This window comes from Dipodomys merriami, unplaced genomic scaffold (genome assembly GCF_024711535.1).
Source record: "Dipodomys merriami isolate MVZ:Mamm:240054 unplaced genomic scaffold, mDipMer1.0.p SCAF_447, whole genome shotgun sequence".
Classification (NCBI taxonomy): domain Eukaryota; kingdom Metazoa; phylum Chordata; class Mammalia; order Rodentia; family Heteromyidae; genus Dipodomys; species Dipodomys merriami.
The window spans coordinates 695,294-719,944 of NW_027206010.1; the positions used below are offsets into that span (position 1 = coordinate 695,294).

General features: G+C 38.6%; 1 protein-coding gene across 6 annotated transcripts in view; it reads right to left on the bottom strand.

The window, feature by feature from the left end:
- LOC138808210 (AF4/FMR2 family member 4-like) overlaps window positions 1-24,651 on the bottom strand; it is a 64,954-nt gene that overhangs the window by 24,896 nt on the left and 15,407 nt on the right. For 4 of the 6 annotated variants that reach the window (XM_069994195.1, XM_069994196.1, XM_069994198.1 and 1 more), the window contains exons 2-7: window positions 23,040-23,166; window positions 17,706-18,488; window positions 15,718-15,765; window positions 11,728-11,814; window positions 6,527-6,563; window positions 4,596-4,644 (exon numbers count right to left, since the gene is read on the bottom strand). In XM_069994195.1, the coding sequence (XP_069850296.1) occupies window positions 4,596-4,644; window positions 6,527-6,563; window positions 11,728-11,814; window positions 15,718-15,765; window positions 17,706-18,488; window positions 23,040-23,162 (1,127 nt within the window). In that variant the 5' untranslated portion in view covers window positions 23,163-23,166. Of the gene's footprint in view, window positions 1-4,595; window positions 4,645-6,526; window positions 6,564-11,727; window positions 11,815-15,717; window positions 15,766-17,705; window positions 18,489-23,039; window positions 23,167-23,684; window positions 23,743-24,651 lie in introns of those variants that run through there. The other 2 variants (XM_069994197.1, XM_069994199.1) reach the window with 2 other exon arrangements.

The following is a 24,651-nucleotide window of genomic DNA, read 5'->3' on the forward strand; positions in this document are numbered from 1 at the left end:
TACAAGTATAAGCCATTGGTTCCTGGCTTTTTAAATCAATTTATTTATTTTTTGGGTCCAGTCTCTGGGCCTGGGCGCTGTCCCTCAGCTCTTCAGCTCAAGGCTAGCGCTCTACCACTTGAGCCACAGCGCCACTTCCGGAGGAATGGAACCCAGGGCCTCATGAATGCAAGGCAAGCACTCTACCACTGAGCAACCTTCCCAGCCCCTTTAAATCAATTTTAAAAAAGGAAGAGTTTCTATAAGCTAACAGCTTCTGGAATCTGTTTCTGAAGATAAAAATTAAATTTTATATTTTCTTTGAAGTCAGAAAAATCAAACCATTAAACTTTAAAAATCACAGTAACAAACTACAAAACACTCCTTTCTAAGAAGAGAAAAAATTAACACAAAGTTTAGGAGAGAAATGCAACTAGAAAAATATTTAATTTCTCATTATTAGTAGTTCCATTACCTTTCCTTTTAAAATTTCATCAGTCTTCAATTAGTAGGAAGGAAATCTTCTTTTACTCCAATAACTATTTGTATTTTCCCTCAAACTTTAACCTGCATTTCTACATCTGACCTCAAATTCCAAGAAATATACAAAAGATCACCTGGAAATAAAGTAACCAGATGGATATATTATTATAAAAGGTGTTTTAAACTGGCTCAATTCAATGGGATGGAAATAAAAAAGAGTTTTCCTTTGGACAAGGGCTTAGTGCATCTGTAGGACTGATTTCCTGTAAGGAAATGAACCAACTTGTGAGTTCTCTAAGCCCTTATGATTTAATAATGGCAACTCAATGAAACTGTTTACATATGTGAATATGTCAAAGCTTTTACCAGACTGCTCCAGGTCCTCAATGCTTTTGTTCCCTCAGCAACCAAAGCAATAGGCACATATATGGTAGGTAGCATTAGTTCTTTGCATGGAAATATAATGGAAATAGAGTTTGAATTTTTCAGTAGTATATGGGGAAGTATGTGTATTTATATATTTTCATTCTCAGTCCTTCTCTTTGTTCAACTAAAGAAGATACCAGTCTAGTCAGTGCCATTTGAGGCTATAGCAAAGAAAGCTGGAATCGTGGCCACTTTCTTTAGACCTTTGATATCTCCTCAGTAAGTTAATTTGTGTTTTGTTTTTTGTGTTTTTTTTGTCGGTCGTGGGGCTTGAACTCTAGGCTTGGGCGCTGTCCTTGTGCTCTTCAGCTCAAGGAGAGCGCACTACCGCTTGAGTCACAGCATCACTTCCAGTTTTCTAGCGGTTTATTGGAGATAAGAGTCTCACGAACTTTCCTGCCCGGGCTGGCTTTGAACTGCGATCCTCCTGAGTAGCTAGGATTACAGGCGTGAGCCACCAGCACCTGGCTTCAGTAAGTTAATTTGTGATCTCTGGAATTCAAGTGGTGACCCCATGCTGGAATTTATTATCATCTAAAGACCCTATATACTGTGATGCATATTTCTGCATCTCCTATAAAATAAAAATAAGAGCCAATACAAACTCTGTTGCTTAAATATACAATATTTCCTAGTTACATGGAAGGCCTATTAGAAAGAATATTGTCCTAAAAAATTACTTTTTTTCACAGAAATGGACAAAAGGTGAAAAAAGGAAACAGTGATATTCACTAGACACTGTGTTGAAAATGAACTATACAACTTATTGGTGGGAATGAGAGGTGAAAACTGGGAGAGAGCAAGGGAAAGGGTGACAACGTCCAAAAAGAAATGTACTCTTTACCTAACTTATGTAACTGTAACTCTTCTGTACATCACCTTTATTTTATTTATTTTTTTATTTTTTTATTTTCTTGTAGGTCTTGTAGGTCATGGGCCTTAAACTCTGGGCCTGGGCATTGTCCCTCAGCATTTCAGCTCAAGGTGAGTGCTCTACCACTTGAGCCACAGCACCACTTCCAGTTTTCTGAGTGGTTTACTGGAGGTAAGTCTCACATCCTTTCCTGCCAGGCTGGCTTTGAACTGCGATCCTCAGATCTCAGCCTACTGAGTAGCTAAGATTATAAGTGTGAGCCACTGGTGCCCAGCTGTACATTACCTTTAATATATGTTTTTGTTTTTGTTTTTGTTTTTTTTTGCCAGTCCTGGGGCTTGAACTCAGGGCCTGGGCACTGCCCCTGACTTTGACTTTGTTTTTTCTCAAGGCTAGCACTCTACCACTTGAGCCACAGTACCACTTCTGGTTTTTTTTCTGGGTATGTGGTACTGAGGAATCAAACCCAGGGCTTCATGCATGTGAGGCAAGCACTCTACCACTAAGCCACATTCCCAGCCCTATAATAACTTTTTTTTTTTTTTTTTTTTGCCAGTCCTGGGGCTTGATGGCTTTTTCTGTTTATGTGGTACTGAGAAATCAAACCCAGGGCTTCATGCATCATAGGCAAGCACTCTACCACTAAGACACATTACCAGTCCAATAACAATTTTTTTTTTTTTTTTTTTGGTCAGTTGTGGGTTGAACTGTGGGCCTGAGGGCTGTTCCTCAGCTCTTCAGCTCAAAGCTAGCTCTCTACCACTTGAGAGCTACAGCACCACTACTGGTTTTCTATTGGTTTATTGGAGTCAAGAGTCTCATGGACTTTCTTGCCTAGGCTGGCTTTGAACCACAATCCTCAGATCTCAGCCTCTTGAGTAGCTAGGATTACAGGCATGAGCCACCAGCGCCTAGCTTCCAATAACAATTTTTTTTTTTTTTTTTGGTTGGTTGTGGGGCCTGAACTCTGGGCCTGGCCTTGTCCCTCAGCTCTTGAGCTCAAGGCTAGCACTCTACCACTTAAGCTACAACAACACTTCTGGCTTTTTCTGCTTATGTGATAGTGAGGAATACAGGCAAGGCAATCACTCTACCACTGAGCCACCTTCCCAGCCCCCAATAACAATTTTTTTTTTTTGGGTCCGGTCGTAGGGCCTGAACTCTGGGCCTGGGCACTGTCCCTCAGCTCTTCAGCTCAAGGCTAGCGCTCTACCACTTGAGCCACAGCGCCACTTCCAGCTTTTTTTTTCTGCTTATGTGGTGCTGAGATATCGAACCCAGGGCCTCATGCATGCAAGGCAAGCGCTCTACCACTGAGCCACCTTCTCAGCCCCGCCAATAACAATTTTTTAAAAAGGAAACAAACTTTTTTTCCCCTCCAAGAACTGGGATTTGAACCCAATGCTGTAGGCCTGACAGGCAGATGCTCTAACACTTGATTCATGGCCCCCACATCTTTGTACTTTAGTTATTTTCAAAAGGATCTTGGGCTGGGAAGGTGGCTCAGCGGTAGAGTGCTTGCCTTGCATGCATGAGGCCCTGGGTTCGATTCCTCAGCACCACATACGCAGAAAAAGCTGGAAATGGTGCTGTGGCTCAAGTGATAGAGCGCTTGCTTTGAGCTGAAGAGCTGAGGGATGGCACCCAGGCCCAGAGTTCAGGCCCCACGACCTGACCAACAACAACAACAACAAAAAAGGATCTTGTGTCTTTGTCTAGAGTTAGGGTCAGACTTCAATTGCCCTACCTACCTGTACTCCTGCAGCTGTCAAACCTAGTCTATAATTTCATGATTAAATATGAATGATGAACATACAAACATCCAAGGTGGGCTCCAATGGCTCATGCATGTACTGCTAGCTATTCAGGAGGCTGAGATGTGAAGATCATACAGTTCAAAGCCAGCCCGGGCCAGAAAGTTCATGAGTCTTATCTCCAATTAATCACAGAAAAAGCCAGAAGTGGTACTGTGGAGCACATGGTAAAGCACTAACTTGCCTTTGTCAAAGAGGCTCAGGGACAGCACCCAGATCCAGAGTTCAAGCCCCAGGATTGGCAAAAAATAAAATAAAATAATAATAATAATAAAAAAGAAAATACACACACCATTTTCTACCTCTGAGAGGTGAGGAAAAACTCTGAGCTAAGAACCGGGGTAGGCAAACTGGCTCACAAGCAAAATTTAGCTTAATACTGCTTTGTAATAAAGTTTTACAGGACTCAGGATGTAGTTCAATAGTAGTGATTATCTAGCATTTATGAGGTCCTGGATTTGATTCCAGCACACTACCAAAAGGGGAAAAAAATCCTATATATAGTCCATGGTCATTTTTTTTCTTTTCTTTTTAGGTAAACATAGTAAATTTATTTGAAATTGAACGAGAAGCCATAAAAGAGTAGGGAGACTCTAGATCTAGAGAGAGGCCTAAACAGAAGTCCATATGGCCATTTTTATACAATATTCAGGGCAGAAACAAGTGACCCGGAAAACCTAAACCTGGCCCTTCACACAGAAGTTTGCCTACCTCTGACTTCAAAGGGTAGTATTTTAACTTGAAAATAGCTCAGAGGTAAAGTAGGTGTCTAGCATGCACAAAATCCTGGGTTCAATTTCTAGTCTACATTCAAAAATAAACAAATGGGTCTGAGGATGTAGTTAAGTGGTAAAGCACTTGCCTAACATGTGCAAGGGACTAACCTTGCTCTCCAGAAGCATACAAATAAGTGAATATGTAAATAAACAAAAAATCAATTGTTTCTAAATATTATTTAACATATTCAGATATTACAGGTAACCAGCCCAAAAGACAAACTCATTAAATAAGAAACTTACGATTTTGATTGGTGACCATTTGAAGTTTTAGTAGAAGGGTTGTATCTTTCTAGAACAAAAACAATGCAGAAATGAGAAAATGAATTTAACTGTTTAGATTGCAAAATGTCTTACCACAAAGAAATATAAGTCACAACAGATAATTGTTCAATGCTCAAAATGGCAACACATTCAAGTCCAATAATATGGCATGTGATAGAAACAAGCATGTTCACAGGCTATAAACTTTACAATCTTTTTAGAGAGCAATGTAACATTGTCAATACTGTATCTATATTGCTACTGACATACCTTACATACATCTGGTGTATCTGAAGGAATATTTACACATAAACACACACGAATGCTTACAACAGAATGGTTTCAATAGCAAAAACAAAGACTAGTTAAAGTATGATATTTTCATATAAAAACAAGGTACTTTATACTGAAATCTAGCTTTAAAGGAAGTTCAGTGAAAGCCACAAGGTAATAAAGACTAGATGTAGCTTATGATACCATTTGCTATAGTTAGCTTTGGGGAGAGACAGTAGGAATGTGATAAGAAAAGATATTCTTAAAAGAAGAGAGAAAATGTAAATATTCTTATCTATAGCTAGCTATTCTCTGCATATTAACAACAGCTAGGTTTCTATAATCCAGACAACTTTGAAAGCAAGAGAGAGGATCATAAATTTGAGGCCAGTAAGGGCAAAGGTAGCAAAACTCTGTCTTAAGAACTTTTTTTTTCTTAAGGACCAGGACTCAGTGTAAGGGGTACAACAACTGCCTAGCACGAATGCCCAAGGTCCTGGTTCAATTGCAGCATGCCCTAAAATTCACCCCCTCCCCCCACCAAAAAATTCAACAACAAAAAAACCCAGTGTCTGTTTCCTTTTTTTCTATAACAATAGCTGAAAGATAGTACTGAAATAGATATTCAGATAAAGCTTAACATTAAAAGTTATTCTTCTAGAGCCAGGGAACTGAAATAGATACTCAGATAAAGCTTAACATTAAAAGTTATTCTTCTGGAGCTGGGTGCTGGTGGCTCAGACCTGTAATCCTAGCCAGCCCAGGCAGGAAAAATCCGTGAGATTCTTATCTCCAATAAGCCACTTAGAAAACCAGATGTGCACTGTGGCTCAAGTGGCAGAGCACCAGCCTTGAGCTAAAGAGCTGAGGGACAGCGCCCAGGCCGAGTTCAAGCTCCATGACCTACTAAAAAAAAAGTTATTATTCTAGTTTTTATCTCTTTGCATTAAGATAATTAAAGGTAACTAGCAAAAGGTTTAAAAAAAAAAAAAAAACAACTTCCACATTTCATTTCCCAACATACGTTAAAACTGGTTTGTCTACCTTACTTAAGAGGTTATTTGCGAAATAATTGGAGTTACTTGGCAAAGTTAAGACACTGCAGTGTTTCCTGACCTTGTTAATCTTACAGATCTTTTTGGGACCACATATGAATCCCCAAAAGATATCTTCTACTCAAGTTCTTCAGAGAGATCATATGTAGAAGACAACAGACCAGAAGATGCAGAAAAAAAAGGGGAGGAGGCACGGATATAGGATGAGAAGAGCTATGGGCAGCCAGCGAAATGACTCAATTGTTGTCTAGAGTGCTGCTACCATAGAACCAAGTATCTACATGAAGTAGAAAGGACGGCGGCTCTTGAGCTTAAGAGGTGTCCATTAACCTGAATTAGTGAACTACCAAATATTAGTTCAAATTATCAAAAGTTTATTTTGATTTCCAATAACCTACATAACACTTTTTGATTCTTTAAGTAAACTAGGATTCAGCTCAACCCAGTATCACTTAGCAGGCCATAAAATTAGAGTAAGATACACACAAAAAATTATTTAAAGCAATAGAAGGCAAGGCCATGTGAATCAAATGGTCAATAAAGAGATCAACTTTGAAAAACAAGAGGAAAACAAATACTCACTTTGTTCTCCAGGGCCAAAAGTGGACTGCTGAGACTCCTAAGAAAAAAGAACATAAAGTTACACAAGTAAAATTAAGAGAGAAGTGTTCATTTAGTGGCAAGTGGTCTAAATTGTACACAAATTATTCAAGTATATAAAAAGAAACTATTAAGCCACCAGATAGTCTTGCCATTATTTATTTCTTTTCAACAGCATTTATGGTATTAGTCAATACCTAATTTAGAGGTCTAAAGAATAAATTATTTCAGGTTAAGATCCTTGGTTTTGGGCTGGGAAGGTGGCTCAGTGGGAGAGTGCTTGCCTTGCATGCTCGAGGCCCTGGGTTTGATTCTTCAGCACCACATAAGCAAAAAGAAAAAAGTGGCGCTGTGGCTCAAGTGGTAGAGCGCTCGCCTTGAGCTGAAGAGCTGAGGGACAGCGCCCAGGCCCAGAGTTCAGGCCCCACGACCAGACCCAAAAAAAAAAAAAAAAAAAAAGATCCTTGGTTTTAAAAATATGTTTCAGTTGAGCACCAGTGGTTCATGTCTGTAATTCAAGCTACTCAGAAGGCTGAGATCTGAGAATTGCAGTTTGAAGCCAGCCTGGGTAGGAAAGTCCGTGGGATTCCTATTTCCAATTAACCAGCAAAAAGCTAGAAGTGGAGCTGTGGCTCAAGTGGTAGAGTGCTATCTTTGAGCAAAAAATCACAGTGACAGCACCCAGGCCCTGAGTTCAAGCCCCAGTAATGACACAAATAAATATATATGCTTAGCGGGGTGCCAATGGTTCACACCTGTAATCCTTACTACTCAGGAGGCTGAGATCTGAGGATGGCGGCTCAAAGCCAGCCTGGGCAAGGAAAGTCTGTGAGACTCCTATCTCCAATTAACCATTAGAAAACTGGAAGTGCCACTGTGGTTCAAGTGGTAGAGCTGCAAGCCTTGAGCTGAAGATGTGAGGGACAGTGCATAGGCTGAGTTCATGTCCCACAACCAACAAAAAAGAAGAAAAAGAAAGAAATATATATATGTTTGGGCTCTGAGTTCAAGCCCTGGCACCAGTATAATAAAAAAAAAAATCCAGGGGCTGGGAAGGCGGCTCAGTGGTAGCGTGCTTGCCTTGCATGCCTGAGGCCCTGGGTTCAATTCCTCAGCACCACATAAGCAGAAAAAGCTGGAAGTGGTGCTGTGGCTCAAGTGGTAGAGCACTAGCCTTGAGCTGAAGAGCTGAGGGACAGCTCCCAGGCCCAGTGTTCAGGCCCCACGACCAACAAAAATAAATAAACAAATTTAAAAATAAAAAAATTTGGGGCTAGTTGAGGACCAGTGGCTCATGTCTATAATCCAAGTTACTTGAGAGGACAAGAATGAAGGTTCACAGCCAGCTCAAGCAAAAAAGTTACTGAGCCAGGTATTGGTGGCTCATGTCTATAATCCTAGCTACTCAGGAGACTGAGATGTGAGGATTATGGTAGGAAAGTGAATGACCCTTATCTCAAATAACCTACTCAGAAAAAGCTGTTCAGGACAGAATCCCCAGGACTGGCCAAAAAAAAAAAAAAAAGATTGAGATTCTTTCTCAACCCAAGGCTGGGTACAGTGGCATAAGACATCCTAAGGTACACAGAAGACTGAGATTGGCCTGTGTTTCCAGGTCAGTGCAGACAGAAAAGTCTACTGAGAGACTCCATCTCCACAGAAGGGATGCTGGAAAAGGTAGCAAGCACCAGTGATGCTAACAACAATGGGAAACCTAAAAGTATGTGAATTGCAGCACAAATAGTGGACTGACTGACTGGACTCATTTCCTAGTGAGACCGTGTCCCACTGAGGGAGGGAGTAAGGGAGATATTTGAGCTGTAATCCTAAATTAAAAGGGTAATGCTGAAAGTATCACAATATATGATCTCAACTTCAACTGCCAATCCATAGTTAACAAAAACAGCAAGATAGTGGTACAAAACCAGATATATATACCAATGGAGTAGAAGACCCAGAAATAGATCCACCCTATTAGAGCCATCAGATTTTTCAATAGGAATAAGAAAAAAACAGCCTTTTGAACAAATGTTGTAAGCTAAAAAGGATATCCACATGTAGAAGACTGAAAGTAGAACCCTGACAAAAACCAAATTCAAATGTATCAAAGACCTTAATGTAAGACCTGGAACTCTGAAAACAGCTATGAGAAAACAATGGAAGATGTAGGCATAGGCTACAACTTCCTGAATAGAACTCTAATTGCTCAAGAGATAAGAGGAAGAACTGATAAATGGGATTGCATCAAATTAAAAAGATTCCTCATGTTCAAATGAAACAATTACTGGAATAAAGAGTTGGCATAGAGAATAAGAGAAACTTTGCCAGCTATTCCCTCTATTTAGTAAAGGATTAATATACAGAATATATAAAGAGTTCAAAAATCAAACTTTAATTTAAAAAACCCAATTAATAAATGGACAAATGAATTAAACAGTTCTGAAAAGAACAAATGGCTAATAAATATGTGAAAAAAAGTTTAACAACTTAAGTCATAAAGGAAATTTTTAAAAATTGAAGCAAAAGATAATGTAATCCTAGCTATTCAGGAAGCTGATAATAAAGGACTGCAGTTCAAGCCCAGCCCAGGAAAGAAAGTCCATGAGACTCTTATCTCCAATTGATCACCACTGGAGTTGTGGCTCAAGTGGTAGAGCACTAGCCTGGAGCTGAATTGCTGAGAGACAGCACCCAGGTCCAGAGCTTAGGTCCCACAACCACAAAAAAAAAAGATAAATTAATAGTGACACCTGCCTGTAATCTCAGCACTTGGAAAACTTAAGGCAGGAGGAATGAGAGTTCAAGGTCAGTCTCAGGGAATACATGGCAACACCCTACCTCAAACCACAGAAACCACAAAACATAAAAAATTACCTAAAACCAGAGAGAAAGAAAAATAAGAACATATGTTTATGATTCTGGGAAGACATTAAAAAGCAAACATTAAAAAGTAAAGCCAAGCCGGGTGCTGGTGGCTCACGCCTGTAATCCTAACTACTCAGGAGCCTGAGATCTGAGGATCATGGTTTAAAGCCAGCCCAGGAAGATAGATCTGTGAAATTCTTATCTCCATGAACCACTAGAAAACCAGGACTGGCACTGTGGCTCAAATGGTAGAGTGCTACTTTGAGCTGAAGAGCTCAGGGACAGTGCCCAAGCACGCGCACACACACACACACACACACACACACACACACACACACACACACACACACACACACACACACACACACACACACACACACACACACACACACACACACACACACACACACACACACACACACACGCCCAAGCACGCACACACACACACACACACACACACACACACACACACACACACACACACACGTAAAATATTTAAACCATGAAACTAAAACACAAATCTAATTGGGAGATATGTTTAAAATGTTGTTTATTAAAATAGGTAATTCACTTTGAGCTGAAAAGCTGAGGGACAGTGCTCAGGCCCAGAGTTCAAGCCTCATGACTGACAAAAATAAAATAAAATAAAATAAGGAATTCAAACAAAACAAAAGCAATAAAAAAAATGAAAAAGACAACCTCCTGAAACTCAATAGATTAAAGATACCACCTATAGAATAGCAAGAATAAGTCAGGTACTGGTGGCTCATGCTTATAATCCCAGCTACTCAGTAGGCTAAGATCTGAGGATCAGAAATGCAGTTCAAGGCCAGCCTAGACATGAATCTTAATCTTCAATTAACCACCAAAAAAACAGCAGTTGTGCTGTGGCTCCAAGTGGTAGAGTGCTAGCCTTTAGCAAAAGAGCTCAAGGAAGCTGGGTGCCAGTGGCTCATGGCTGTGATCCTAGTTAGTCAGGAGGCTGAGAATCTGAGGATCACAGTTCCAAGCCAGTCCGGGCAGGAAAGTCCATGAGACTCTAATCTCCAATAAACCACCAGAAAACCAGAAGTGGCACTGTGGCTCAAGTGGTAGAGTGCTTGCCTTGAACTGAGGGACAGCACCCAGGCCCAGGGTTCAAGCCCATGACTGATCAAAAAAAAAAAAAAAAAATGCTCAGAGAGTTCAAGTCCCATGACCAATACCCCTTTCCCTCCAAAAAAAGAATAGCAAGAATAGGGGAATTCATCCACAAAGAAATCAAAAGCATGAGCTTTAAGATGAGGAGCTTCACTAGCAATCTAGCAAATAAAATGCAATTTCTCACTAAAAAGATTGGTACTTAATAGTACCATATACTGGTCTGCAGTACCATATACTGGTATGCATGTAAGGAATAATAGGTATTAAAAGAGTAAAGGCTGTTACAAATCTGTGACAACAGAGAAATCAGAGTGTATAATGATACATACTCCTTAATCCCCAAAATTCTGTCTTATTTTACATCTTAAATAATATATAAAAAGACACAAAAAAGTTACTAAAGAAATGTTCACAGAAATGAAAACATATTAACAAGTTAAATACCAATGAGAAATGAGCAAATAAACTGGGATATATTTATACTTTGAATAAAGTTAAAATCTTATATGTAATAATATGAAAAGTTTCCTAAGGCTATATATACAATATAGCTGAATAGAAGAAAATAAGGAAATGCTTGTATGTAATGATTTCACACACATAATTACATATAAATGTATCTAAATTCATATAAAAGACTTGCAAAAGTACACATGAAAGCAGCTTTGGTGAGATGGAGGAGAACAAGAATGAGGGAAAGGCTATTACTAGGAGCCATGGTCAAACTCTCACAAAGAGAATTCATTTGTGTATTCTGTGTCTGAGTATAAATTTAATCTGCAAATCTTGGGATTGGGTGGGAACTGTTGTATTACTCATGGAACTTCTTTCTACAGTATAGTTTTTAAGATCTACATAAAGGGGTTCATTAAAAATAATGGTTTGAGAAGCCCTAACCATCTCTGGCCTAGAAAACTGTAATAGTTTAGAATAAATATCAATGTCTCTCCCCCTATATTGCCTGCCAAGCTTTCTTAAATAAAATACCTCAGGCCACGATGCCCTCACTTCCATTACCCTATTTGAATTTCTTCATAGCAATGTTCACTTTCTGAACTTAATTATTGTGTATTTTCCATCAGAATGGGAATGCAAGCCAATTTTGAACTTACATGATTTTAGGTGAGCCATTTAGTGTTTTCTTATATTATTAAAGATAGAGTTTATTTACTTACCTTAGTTGGAAAAGGAAATTTGGAAGGCTCTGTTTTGCATGGTGTATGAATAGCCGTTAGAGGGGGAGGCCATGAATGCGTCATCTCCTGAAATGTAATTATTACAGTTTGTTTTCAACCAGGTCAAGGATTAAAAACTGTATCGCTAAAAACCAGATTTGTACTTATAAATGCTGGTTTTGTGATTGCTCTTTAAAATTATACATATTTAAGTCAATAAATACTGATGAAGCACAACTGTGTGCAAGGCACTACGGGGCTGTTAATAGGAGGGTAAATAATAAATGCTTATTTCCTGCAAGGAATTTGCAGTTAGGATAAACTCTGAAGAGTGATAGAAATGGGCCTGTATCAAATACAAGGCACATAATAAAATACTACTAAAGAGAGTTTGTTGTGGGAATCAATGGAAGCATGGGGCTAACAGCTAACATTTACTTTACCTTTAATTGACCCACAGTGTGCTGTTTTGCTTGTCTGTTACTCACTTCTTACAATGCTATTATGATACAGATAAGTGTAGCTCTATGAAGAAATAAATCAATCCAAGTATAAAGATTACTTACTTAACACTATATATTTACTAAGTAATGGACACACAGAATTTTATAGTAAGAAATCTGACAACATAACCCATGAGCTGAGAGGAAAATATGGTCACATGGGAAAACCAGAAAAGGGACTCCAAAAGCACATAAGAAGGAAAGCAGACCAGCAAAACCCTAAGTATGATTTCACTCAATGTCTTCTAATTATGCTAAATATGTCCAAGTGAGGTTTGAATAAGATTAAAAAAGTATATATTAGCAGGGGAGAGAATGATGAAAGACTTACAATAAGGAGGGAATGTTTTGTTAAAGGTGGTAGCTTATCTAGGAATTTATCCTATAGCTACAACCACACAATTAGGACACACATTTCAGGCTCACATTTGAAAAATGGGGACGGGGGAGTAGGTAGGGGGTGCGGGGAGAACAGGTACCCAACAGTACAGTGTTAATTAGCAGACATCCATACAATGAAACACCAAACAGACATTAAAATGAAAATTTGAACTGATATGAAATGATATCTACAGTATACTGTTAAGTAACTAACATAAATAATAATCTATGTCCTAGTAAATGTATATAGTCTCTGGGGGGACTGACTATCTTTGGGCAACAGAATGAGTAAAGAGGGCAGAAACAGGACACTTGATATAGTCTCTACTAGAAGCTCTTAAAATAGTCACTCACATATTCTTTATCCAATGCTCTTACTATTTCTTACATCCAGCTCTAGAAGGTCAGCTCAAAGCATGCAACTATCATCATTACCATCACTGTATCCCAGTGCTTGACATGTAACAGGGTGCTGAATTAGCATGCTTTTAATTGGTAAATTGAAAATTCCCATAAATATGTACCAGTTTCAAATTAAAATTTTCATCATGGGATGTCTAGAACTACAAATTGTTTAAAGGGAAAAAAAATCTGAAGAAAAACATGAAGAAGCAGCCAGGTGTGGTGGGGGCTCATGCCTGAAGGCCTAGCTGATACCTGAGGATCACAGTTCGAAGCCAGTCTTGGCAACAAAGTTCCAAGACACTTATCTCCAATTCACCACCAGAAAACCCAACGTGGTGCTTGGCTTAAAGTGGTAGAGCACTAGGCTTGAGCAAAAGAACTCAGGGATAGCACCCAATTTCAGAGTTCAAGTGGCATAAAGGACCAAAAAAAAAAAAAAAAAAAGATGAAGAGAAATAGACTTTTAGTTCCTGGCACACCACAGATCGGGAAGGAAAAAGGAAACAGAAACCAATACACCTTGGGTTTTGGTATTAACATTTTACATCGGAAATATTAGAATACTCTCAGTTGATAATTTATCACCAAATGACTCCACCTAAAACAGGCCTTGTGTCAAGCCCTGTATATATAAAATACGGAAAAATTATAAGATCAAAGGCATAATTAAATACAAGAATATCTTCTAGGTACTAAAATTCTGTGCATTACTGAGGATTCAGGGGAAAGACTTCTTAGACTTCATATACATGCACCTAAAATTTACAGGTTGCAGATTCAAAGGAAGAGTTATTAATATGTCTCCTACAGGGGGAAGGCTTTTATTCGGTGTCTAAGGAAAATAAAAGAAGAAACTGAAGAACAAGAAGAAACATTCCAAGGAAACTTACTTAAGGAAGTAAAAGAACAAGAAAATGTATATGGCTTTATGAAACCAGCCTGGCAAAAGTGGTCCATCAGTAGGAAGAAGGCTTAGGACTGGCCTGTGGAAGGTCTACGTGTTAAATTTGGACACCATTCTTTCTTAGAATAGTAATCTTAGGGTGCTGCTAAAAAATGCTAAGAAAAAAAAAGTTCTGAAGACAGGGACTGAAGAATCTGAAAACAATGTAGAAAACACATGAGCCAAGAGAGTCTACAAACAGAAAGTGAAGACTCTTCTAAGTACTAAAGCTCAAGGTGACTGAAATGGAAAGCAAGGAATGGGAATTTCAAAGTCCACATCTAGTTTTGTGATGAAATATAACATGAGGAAGAAACAAGACATAATGAGAATTCTACACTTAACTCGTGGGGCATGACACTACTAATAGAAAAATCTATTTCAATATGGCTTCTGACATGTTGAGTCAAAAGAAGCAAAGAGAAATTAAAATAAAAACCCAGGATAAAAGCAATTAAGAGACAAAAACTAAGACCCAAAAGAGACCAAGGCAACAGAGAAATACTGAATAGCCGTCTAACAAATAAAGCCAAAGATGGTAGAAAAGGTAGGCCAAAGCACAGAAAGAAAAGGGCAGAGGCAAAAAGAATGCACCCCTATTTAAGAGAAGTCACAGGATTACAAAAAGGCAGACAGAAAGACAGGAAAAGCAGATGGACATAAAAACAATGGAGCATAACAACAGTCATACCTACTTCAACGTATTTCCAACAGGAAAAATCAAGTATAAAACAGCAGGCAGTTACAAAACAAGCCAAACAAACAAACAAAAGGAGTCAAATTAAACTGCTAGATGAAGAAAAAATAATGCCTTAGAGAAACAAGTTCAACAAAATGGTAGCCATAAAAGATTTTAGCGCGCTAAAGGAAGGAAGGGGAAAGCAAAAGGATGAGAGCATTAAAAAGCAGGTAGTCACAAGGGAATTCATAGCAAAATACAGTACAAACAAAACAATTCAGGAGCTCACCAAAAATTGTGACAGATACTTTTCTCCTAATAACAAAATGAAGTCAATGCAACTCACTAATTCATTAGACTTTGTCTTTTTCCAATAGAAAAATGTTCTTTTTTTTGTCATGCATATTGTAAATGTATCCAATGAAGACTCAAAATGTAAGTACTCAAATTATTGTACAGTTTGACCACCAAGTACAGACAAATTATGAAGCAAGCTATTTTTGACATAATCATTTGACTAGTAACTGTTGAGCTTCTTTAGCACTTCAGATTATTAAATGGTTCAGTCTGAGGAAGTGCAGTTATATTTGATATCTTCCTCTTTTCAAAGCAAATTGTCAAGACTAGAATTTGTTTTACTTAAAAACAAAGCCAAATCTCTGAAGGCAAATATACAAACCATGGAATTTAAAGTTAAGGAAAACAACTATTTGTATTTAATACACACATAAACAATGCTTTGCTTTAGATCCTTTGTGAAGTTCATGTGTAAGAAGGAAAATGTTTTTTCAGAAAACCAAACAATATTTACTGCTTACAGTAGTAAAGGACAACAAATAATATACAAATTGGTGAATAAAACACAATAGAGCCAATGAACACCCCACCTGAGCCTCACAGCAAAACAAACGAAACAAACACTATCCGCAAGATTTCAAGCAAGCAAAAGATGGTAGGTCATTTTCAGGCGACTATAAAAGGCAGAGAATGGCCAGAAAGCAGCAATGGATCCAAGAAGGGTAATTATGATGCTAAAGCATCATAAATAAAAACACCGAAATTATTCTTTTAACACTTACTTTAAGAATTTCATCCACACAGCTCACATCACCAGAAGCTGATGATGCCTTAAGAAAGAGGGGAGGGGAAAAAGCCCACATTAGAGTTGGAGTAGCTTATTAGACTTTTAGTATTTACTACACAGTTGTACAAAACACAACTATCCTTAAGTCCTTTCTCCCATCACTTGAGCTATGAGCTATGATTTTTGGCTACTGATATTACTTCTTAATTTTGTTATTGCACAAATTGTAAAAGATAAAATTTAAAGAAGTATTTATGATAACAGTACTCTAAATCAGAATACTACTTAGAATATTTGGACTGGTTTCCCTAAACATAAATTTTTTTTAAGTACTAAAAAATCTAACTCACCAAACCACACAGCCCAGGAAACATTTCCATTTGTCTTTTAAAATTTTTTTTTACATTTATTATACCTAAATTTAATATTTTAATATAATTTTCAGGTGAGCAACTTATAAAAAATTCACAAGTTTAATCATATACAAAATCTATCAAGATACTGTTACCATTTCACATTAACAAGCAGGGTAATATGAGCACTACTGAAAAGATGACTGATTTTTTAACACAACAGACATTTTACAGTCTTTCTTAAATCACAGAAGGTAAAGTACCTATTTTAAGGCACACATAGGAATCAGAAAGCTTAAGTCTTACCCTTAAGATGTTACTGTTTAAAGAAAGAACAAATTACCATTTAGTGTTCTCTGGGGAGTAATTAGATGATAAACATAACAGTTTCCTAAGGCCACAGGAAGGATACTTAAATGTTCTCAAAACAGTAGTTTAAATATCCTTCAGTCCTGTTTCCCATCACTTGAGCTATGATTTTTGGCTATTGATATTACTTTTTAATTTTTTATTGCACAACCTATATCAAAAGACAAAATTCCATGTATCAATGTAATGTCACAATTAAATCCATAATTTTGCTAATTTAAAAAAGATTATGTCATAAATTACTTCATAATAAGTGCTCATTTCTTTGGCTATTTTCAATGCTATGTTTAAAAGTACGTTTTACATGTACTTTTAAAACTGTCTCAATCTTTTAAGTGTAATCAGAGAAAAGAATGATAGCATCCAAACTACCATCTCCACATGAACCACGACTTGTATCTTACTCATGAATGTTACTATAAGAACAAATAACTTAATTTTTTTTTTTTGGGGGGGGGGGGGTCCGGTCGTGGGGCCTGAACTCTGGGCCTGGGCACTGTCCCTCAGCTCTTCAGCTCAAGGCTAGTGCTCTACCATTTGAGCCACAGCGCCACTTCCGGCTTTTTTCTTTTTGCTTATGTGGTGCTGAGGAATTGAACCCAGGGTCTCAGGCATGCAAGGCAAGCGCTCTACCACTGAGCCACCTTCCCAGACCCTTAATTTTCTTTTTAAACAAAAGAAAACAGGGTATATTATTCTTTATAGAATCAATGTATGTGTGTATATATATACATTTTTTATTTACTTATTTTTGGTTGGTCGTGGGGCCTGAACTCTGGGCCTGGTTGTCCCTCAGCTCTTCAGCTCAAGGCTAGCACTCTACCACTTGAGCCATAGCACCACTTCTGGCTTTTTCTGCTTATGTGGTGCTGAGGAATCGAACCCAGGGCCTTATGCATGCAAGGCAAGCACTCTACCACGGAGCTACCTTCCCAGCCCCTCAATATATTCTTTATAGACTCAATAGCGGGAAACCCAAGATATTGGTGGATCACACTTTTTTATTTATAATGGATCTGTCATCTGAATAACTGAAAACCATCAATGACTTTTAGCCTTTCCCTGAGAGGGGAAGTTTACAATTCTATGGATACACTTAGGAGTCAACTCACAGGCTTCCTTTAAACTTTTTTTTTCTCTACCTTTAAACTTTATACTCCTTACTATTAAGGGAAAAAGGTGGTTCCAAGTTTACTCAAAATTTCATGGACAATTATTTCACACAGTCACAATGTTAAAAAGGTCTAAATGTGTGACTTACATCCAGTGGCTGGGAAGGTATTTTCAGCTTGGTGAGATGTGCTTTGCTGCTGGACTTCAGCTCAGTCATGCTGTTGCCATGGGACTGGCTGCTGTAGTGCTCAGAGGACAGCTTGGGTTCCATGGACTCCTGTCCATCCATGGGACGAACATAAGCAGTGGGTTTCTGTAACATCGAACTGGACTTTGACATCAACGACGGTGGGAAAGACTGATTTGAGTGCTGCCCACTTGAAAAGGGTACACGGGAAGGAGAATCCCAATTGGCATCAGGGTCCCGAGGAGACTTGGAACGCTGATGTTCCTTGCTATGGTGATCACTCCCATGAGACCTGGAATGACTAGAGCTTAGTGAAGAAACTGCCTGGGTTTTCCCAGGACTTGAAGATCGTGATTTGGAGTGTTCTGATCCATGCTGGCCTTTCTTCCGGCTACTGCTGTATGAGTCACGGTCATGCCTCTGACTACTACTATTAGTGCTGCTGCTACCACCTGCACTGGCACGCTGGCTACTGTGTCCACTCTGTAAGCCTGAAGACCGTTTCTGAGACTGAGAAGTGCTGGGTGCAGGTCCTACTGGAGTCCATTTACTACTCTGATGAGAACTTCCATGTCTCTGTTCAAAGAAATTTGGGTTTGATTTCTCATCTCCTGTTGGTGGTACTGTAGGCTTGGGAATTGCAACAAGCTTTGGTATAGCTCTGTCTCCTATGAAATCCTTCATTTCATCGTAGTTTCCAAGCATACTCTGAATACGACTTGATAATTTATCTTCTTTGCTAGTCTACAAAAAATATAAGATAAAATTATATTAGCATAATCTGAAAATAAAATATACTTCTAAAGCTGATTTTCTTAACTTTTTTTTTTTTGTTGTTGGTTGTGGGGCTTGAACTTTGGGCCTGGGCACTGTCCCTCAGCTCTTCAGCTCAAGGCTAGGGCTCTACCACTTTGAACTACAGCGCCACTTCTGGTTTTCTGGTAGTTTACTGGAGATAAGAGTTTCACAGACTTTCTTGCCCAGGCTGGCTTTGAACCATGATCCTCAGATCTCAGCCTCCTGAGTAGCTAGGATTACAGGTGTGAGCCACTGGGGCCCAGCTGATTTTCTAACTTTCAAATGGAAAAGACCTTTCCAAAGTGAGGCTTCATTTACCTCACATCCTAAAGTTAACCTTTAGAAACAAACTTCAAATGTGTGTCTATGTGCTTGTCTCTTGTTGTTGTTGGTTGTGATGGTTCTGGGACTGAACCCAGGGCCTCTCTCACATGCTAGATGAATGCTCTACCACTGAGTATACTCCCAGCACTCAAATACATGATTTTCACAGTGAAATAAAATTTGTGTCTGAAAATAACCATGCTAAAACACAAATACTCTGTAGGACACAAAGAAATATATAAAGTGAATTTAAGAGAAAAAAATGAGCAAAACAATTTTCTTAAACCAGTAAACATATAGGAACAGCAGAAAAAAAGGGGGCTTTTGAGAAACAGTAAAGGAATCTGCCCTTATATGATTAAGATCCATGGCCAGCAGATTAGCCAACATTCACATTTTAGTAACTGATGTAAATAAACATTTCACACCTTCTAAGTCAATGTTAACAGTTAGGAGCAGAAACAAAAATGTAGTGAAACCAAGCAATATACAGTCATCTTGAAAAAAAATTAATTCCTTTTGTTTATATGATTCATCCGTTAAGTCAGAAACTACCAGGAGTGGCAGTGTAGGTCAGCATATGTAAATTCCAGGTCTTAATCAGACATTAGAATTTGAGAGTAGCCTCAGCAAGTTCAAGACTAGCTTGAGTTACATAGTGAGAACCTGTCTCAAAAAAACTTAAAAAAAAAAAAAGAAGAAAAAAAAAGCCAAACAATAAATTAAGCCTCAAAAATTCATTGATAAAGTTTAAATCTGGCTATTAATTAAATCAACAAATTATTAAAATTTTAAATCAATGAGTTAAGTTTCAAATCAGGATAATGAGGAGGTCCAATATATCTATTAAGTGTAAGACTTTCATTCATATATATGGAAGAAAGCTTACTGTTTATATTAAAAAGAAATCAAGAGCCAGGCCCTGGTAGCTCACACCAGTAATCCTAGCTATTCAGGAGGCTGAAATCTGAGGATTAAGTCCGTGAGACTCTTATTTCTAATTAACCACCAAAAAACTGAAGTGGTGCTGTGGCTCAAAATGGCAGAGTGCTAGCCTGGAGTGAAAAAGCTCAGGTACAGCACACAGGCCCTGAGTTCAAGCCCCATGACTAACAAAAGAAAAAAAAGAAAGAAAAAAATTAAGAATAAACTACCCCTATTTATTTTAGGATCTGCAAATAAAGCCTTTTGATTGTTTGAAAATCTGTTTGATCTTATTAAACAGGACAGGCAAATATACAGCTACTTATAGGTAGCAACAGGATTAGAAAACAAATCAAATTCTTTACAGAATAATTGCAAAATAAATGGTAGGATGATGCAAAAATTCTGGAGAAAATTTTATTTTTTTCAATATACTTTTAATCTCTATTTAATCCCTAATCCATGGTGTTACATTCACATACACTATGTCAGCAATCATAAATGGTTTCTATAAACATCAAACTTTATGTGATAACTGAGAATACATTGCTACTTTTAATATTTCATCAGAAAGTCTAACACTCAATTTTATACTTATAGCTATAATACATAGTATATCATCTATTACACATGATATATACCTTTAAAATATTAAGAACAGCTGAAATGAAATCCAAAGTCAAATTAAAAGTCAGAAAAACATCTTTTGCCACTAAAACTAAAAGTTATGAAAGGTAGTACTTTTTGGTGGACATTATAATTTCAAATAAAGTAAAATGATAGTAATAAAAACAGCAATTGGCCGGGTGCTGCTGGCTCACACCTGTAATCCTAGCTACTCAGGTGGCTGAGGATTACGGTTCAAAGCCAGCCCAGGCAGGAAAGTCCGTGAAACTCTTTTTTTTTTTTTTTTTTTGGGTCCGGTCGTGGAGCCTGAACTCTGGGTCTGGGCGCTGTCCCTCAGCTCTTCAGCTCAAGGCTAGCACTCTACCACTTGAGCCACAGCGCCACTTCCGGCCTTTTTCTTTTTGCTTATGTGGTGCTGAGGAATCGAACCCAGGACGGGCCATAGGCATGCAAGGCAAGTGCTCTACCACTGAGCCACCTTCCCAGCCCCAGTCCATGAAACTCTTACCTCCAATAAAACACCAGAAAACCATTAGTGGCGATGTGGCTCAAGTGGTAGAGCACTAGCCGTGAGCTGAAATGTTGAGGGACAGTACCCACGCCCAGTGTTCAAGCCCCACGACTGACAAAACAAAACAAAAAAACAGCAATTGATCTAGGTACCAAATGTTCATGCCTAGCTTATTCAAGAGGTCTGAGGATAACAGTTTGAAACTAGCCTAAACAGACAAATTATCTCCAATTAACCAGCAAAAAGCCTGAAGTGGAAATATATAGCTGCAGTGGAAGAGACCCAGCTAAGTGAAAGAACTGAGTGAAAATGGGAGGCACTGAGTTCAAGCCCAAGTATTGGCACTAAAAAACAAACCAAAAGGGCTGGGAAGGTGGCTCAGTGGTAGAGCGCTTGCCTTGCATGCATGAGGACCTGGGTTCGATTCCTCAGCAGCACATAAGCAAAAAGAAAAAAGCTGGAAGTGGCACTGTGGCTCAAGTGGTAGAGCGCTAGCCTTGAGCTGGAAGAGCTGAGGGACAGCGCCCAGGCCCAGAGTTCAGGCCCCACGACTGGACCTAAAAAAAAAAACCAAAAAAACTAGCAATTGACTTAACTTACCATTTCTGATAATATGCTAATGTAACTCTGGACAGTTAAGCATTGAATATATTAGAAAATCAAGAATATTTATGGGGCTGGGAATGTGGTTTAGTGGTAGAGAGCTTGCCTATCATGCATGAAGCCTGGGTTCCTCAGTACCTCATAAACAGAAAGAGCTGGAAGTGGTGCTGTGCCTCAAGTGCTGGAGTGCTAGCCTTGAGCAAAAGAAGCTCAGGGCCAGTGCCCAGGCCCTGAGCTCAAGTCCCAGAATTGGCATAAAAAAAAGAGAGAAAGAGAGAGAGATAGGGGGGCGGGGGGGGAGGATGGGAAGGGATGGGAAGGGGAAACAAAGGAGGAGGCTACAATGCTTGATAAGAAATGTACTCATTATCTTGGCCATGTAATTGTAACCCCTCTGTACAGTATTTTCACAATAAAAAGAGAGAGAGAGAGAGAGAGAGAGAGAGAGAGAGAGAGAGAGAGAGAGAGAGAGAGAGAGAGAATTCAGGTCTATGATAATAAAAAAAGAACCAAACATAGTGATAACACATTTTTCCAAACACACTAATAGTCAATGAAACTTAGTAAATTAAGTAGAATGGCAAGAAGTAGGGGGAGACAAAATGATCTATAAAAATCATCTTTTTTTTTTTTTTTGGTCTGTTGTGGGGCTTGATCTCTGGGCTGGGGTAAGTACTACCATTTGAGCCACAGTGCCACTTCTGGTTTCCTGGTGGTTAACTGAAGATAAAGAGTCTCACAGATTTTCCTGCCCAAGCTAGCATTGAACTTCAATCTCAGATCTCAGCCTTCTGAGTAGCTAGGATTAAAGGTATGTGCCAACAGTGTCCGCCCACATTTTTAAAGAATATAGGACAGCAATGAGAATGGGAATTCAAGGACATCTATTGTGTAATACTCTTTTTTTCTGATATGAACACTGATTATCTGAGGTGGTTTGTGTGGTAAAAATTCTTCAAGCCATAACACATTTTATATACTTTCCCATATGCATTTCATTACTACCGAAAAAAAAAAAAAAGGATGCTCCATTTACAAAAAAAAAGAAAGAAAGAAAGAAAGCAAATGTTTTTGTTTTGTTTTGTTGTTGGTCGTGGGGCCTGAACTCTGGGTCTGGGCGCTGTCCCTCAGCTCTTCAGCTCAAGGCTAGCACTCTACCACTTGAGCCACAATGCCACTTCCGGCTTTTTTCTTTTTGCTTATGTGGTGCTGAGGAATCAAACCCAGGACGGGCCACAGGCATGCAAGGCAAGCGCTCTACCACTGAGCCACCTTCTCAGCCCAAGCAAATGGTTTTTATAATAAATTTCTAACATTAAAAATCGTTAAAAAAATTTTTTTTGCCATTCCTGGGACTTGAACTCAGGACGTGGGCACTGTTCCTGAGCTTCTTTTGCTCAAGGCATACAAGGCAAGCACTCTACCACTAAGCCACATTCCCAGCCCAAGTTTAAAACATTTTAAAAGTAAAAGGGTTACATAGATGGGGAAAAAAGTTTCAAACTTACAACTTTGTATGGCTCAGCAAATAGAGGGGAACTGGGTGGGAAGGCGTCTTCACCCTGCTGAATTTCCTGATTCCGCCTTTCCCGTTCTTTCATGCGCAGCACATTCCGGTCCTCACGGTTCATGTTGCTATGAGGAGAAACACAATTTTTACATAAAATAAGAAGAAAAATCCTCTGTACATATTTTGTCAGTTGAATACTCCAATTGGAGATGCTCTTTTAACTTACAAATAACAACAGGCATAGGTACTCAAGGTGGGATTTTTTAATAGGTTTCTCAACTATTATCATAGCGTCTTCTACAAATAGCCAGAGAGGGGACACTATTCCAGAATATTAGCACTCACTCCTCTATGTAGATAACAATTCTTTAAAAAATGCTGTACTAGGAATTGAACCCCGATTCTCACACATAATAAGGCTAGCCCAAACTTACCATCTTTGAAGGATTTTGCTAGTTGTCAGTGAAAACTTGTATATTTAGAGGAAAGATACTAGTTGAGCTTCAATCATCAATATTTCCTGTAAGTTTTTCATGGCTTTCACTTCAAAAATCTAACTACCCTTTGCCCTTAGAGATATACAACCCGCTCCAACCTACCACCCACTTCCCTGGGGCCAGCTCTTTCTCTACTTCACATCTACCTTATCTTGATTTCTTTTTGTCCCAAACACAGCTTCTTTGGTGTCCATCCTTATGGCAGTTTGACCTCAGCTTTGCTGTTGCTCTAGATTCCCTAAAAAACGACATTTCTGCTCTAAATATATTAATATTACAATAAGCACCTCAATAAGTGGCAAAACTAAAGATTTGAGTGATAGAATCTAAAACTAGCAATTGGTTAATAAATTATAATTCAAAATTGTATTACCAAAAAAAAAGTCTTGACTGGGAGAAAAATGGGAATGTAATTCCTACTATCACCACAGTATGTTTATTTTCACTAGAACAAACCAAGGGCCACAGGCTTATTTATAGCAGTAAAGGTTGCAGAGACAAAGATGGAAAAAGTATCAAACTCTGAGGTAAGCGATTACCACAGCCTTTGACACATCTTTTTTCTGAAGACAGATTAAAGCATCTTTCTTGATTTTTTTTTTAAAGAGTCGCTAAGGTGCTTCATTAGCACAGTAGGTAGAGCACATCAATCTCATAAAAGGATAGGACACACCCATGATCCTAGCACTGGAGAGATGAGGTAGGAAGATTCCAGTTGAGGCCAGTCTGGGCTACAGTGTATGTCCCCGGTGGCATGGATTACATAAGATCTTGTCTTAAAACAAACAAAATCCATGGGGCTGAAAGTATGGCTCAGGTTGTAGAGCATCAGGCAATGAGGGAAAGTGTCAGACAAAAAGTGAGACAGTCTCAGTCTCAAACAAAAAAAATTTTTTTAAATCCAAAGGGAAAAATCAAATTATACCTGTGGAGTATTTCTAGTTTATAATTTTAAATCAAATCAGAAAGGGAAGTCAATCAAGACTAAGGGAAACTATAATTATAAAATTAGAATGGACAGGTGGGGGGAGGGGGGAGGCGGGGAAGGGAAGTGAAGGGTAAACAAAGGAGGAGGCTGCAATGCTTGGTAAGAAATGTATGCATTATCCTGAC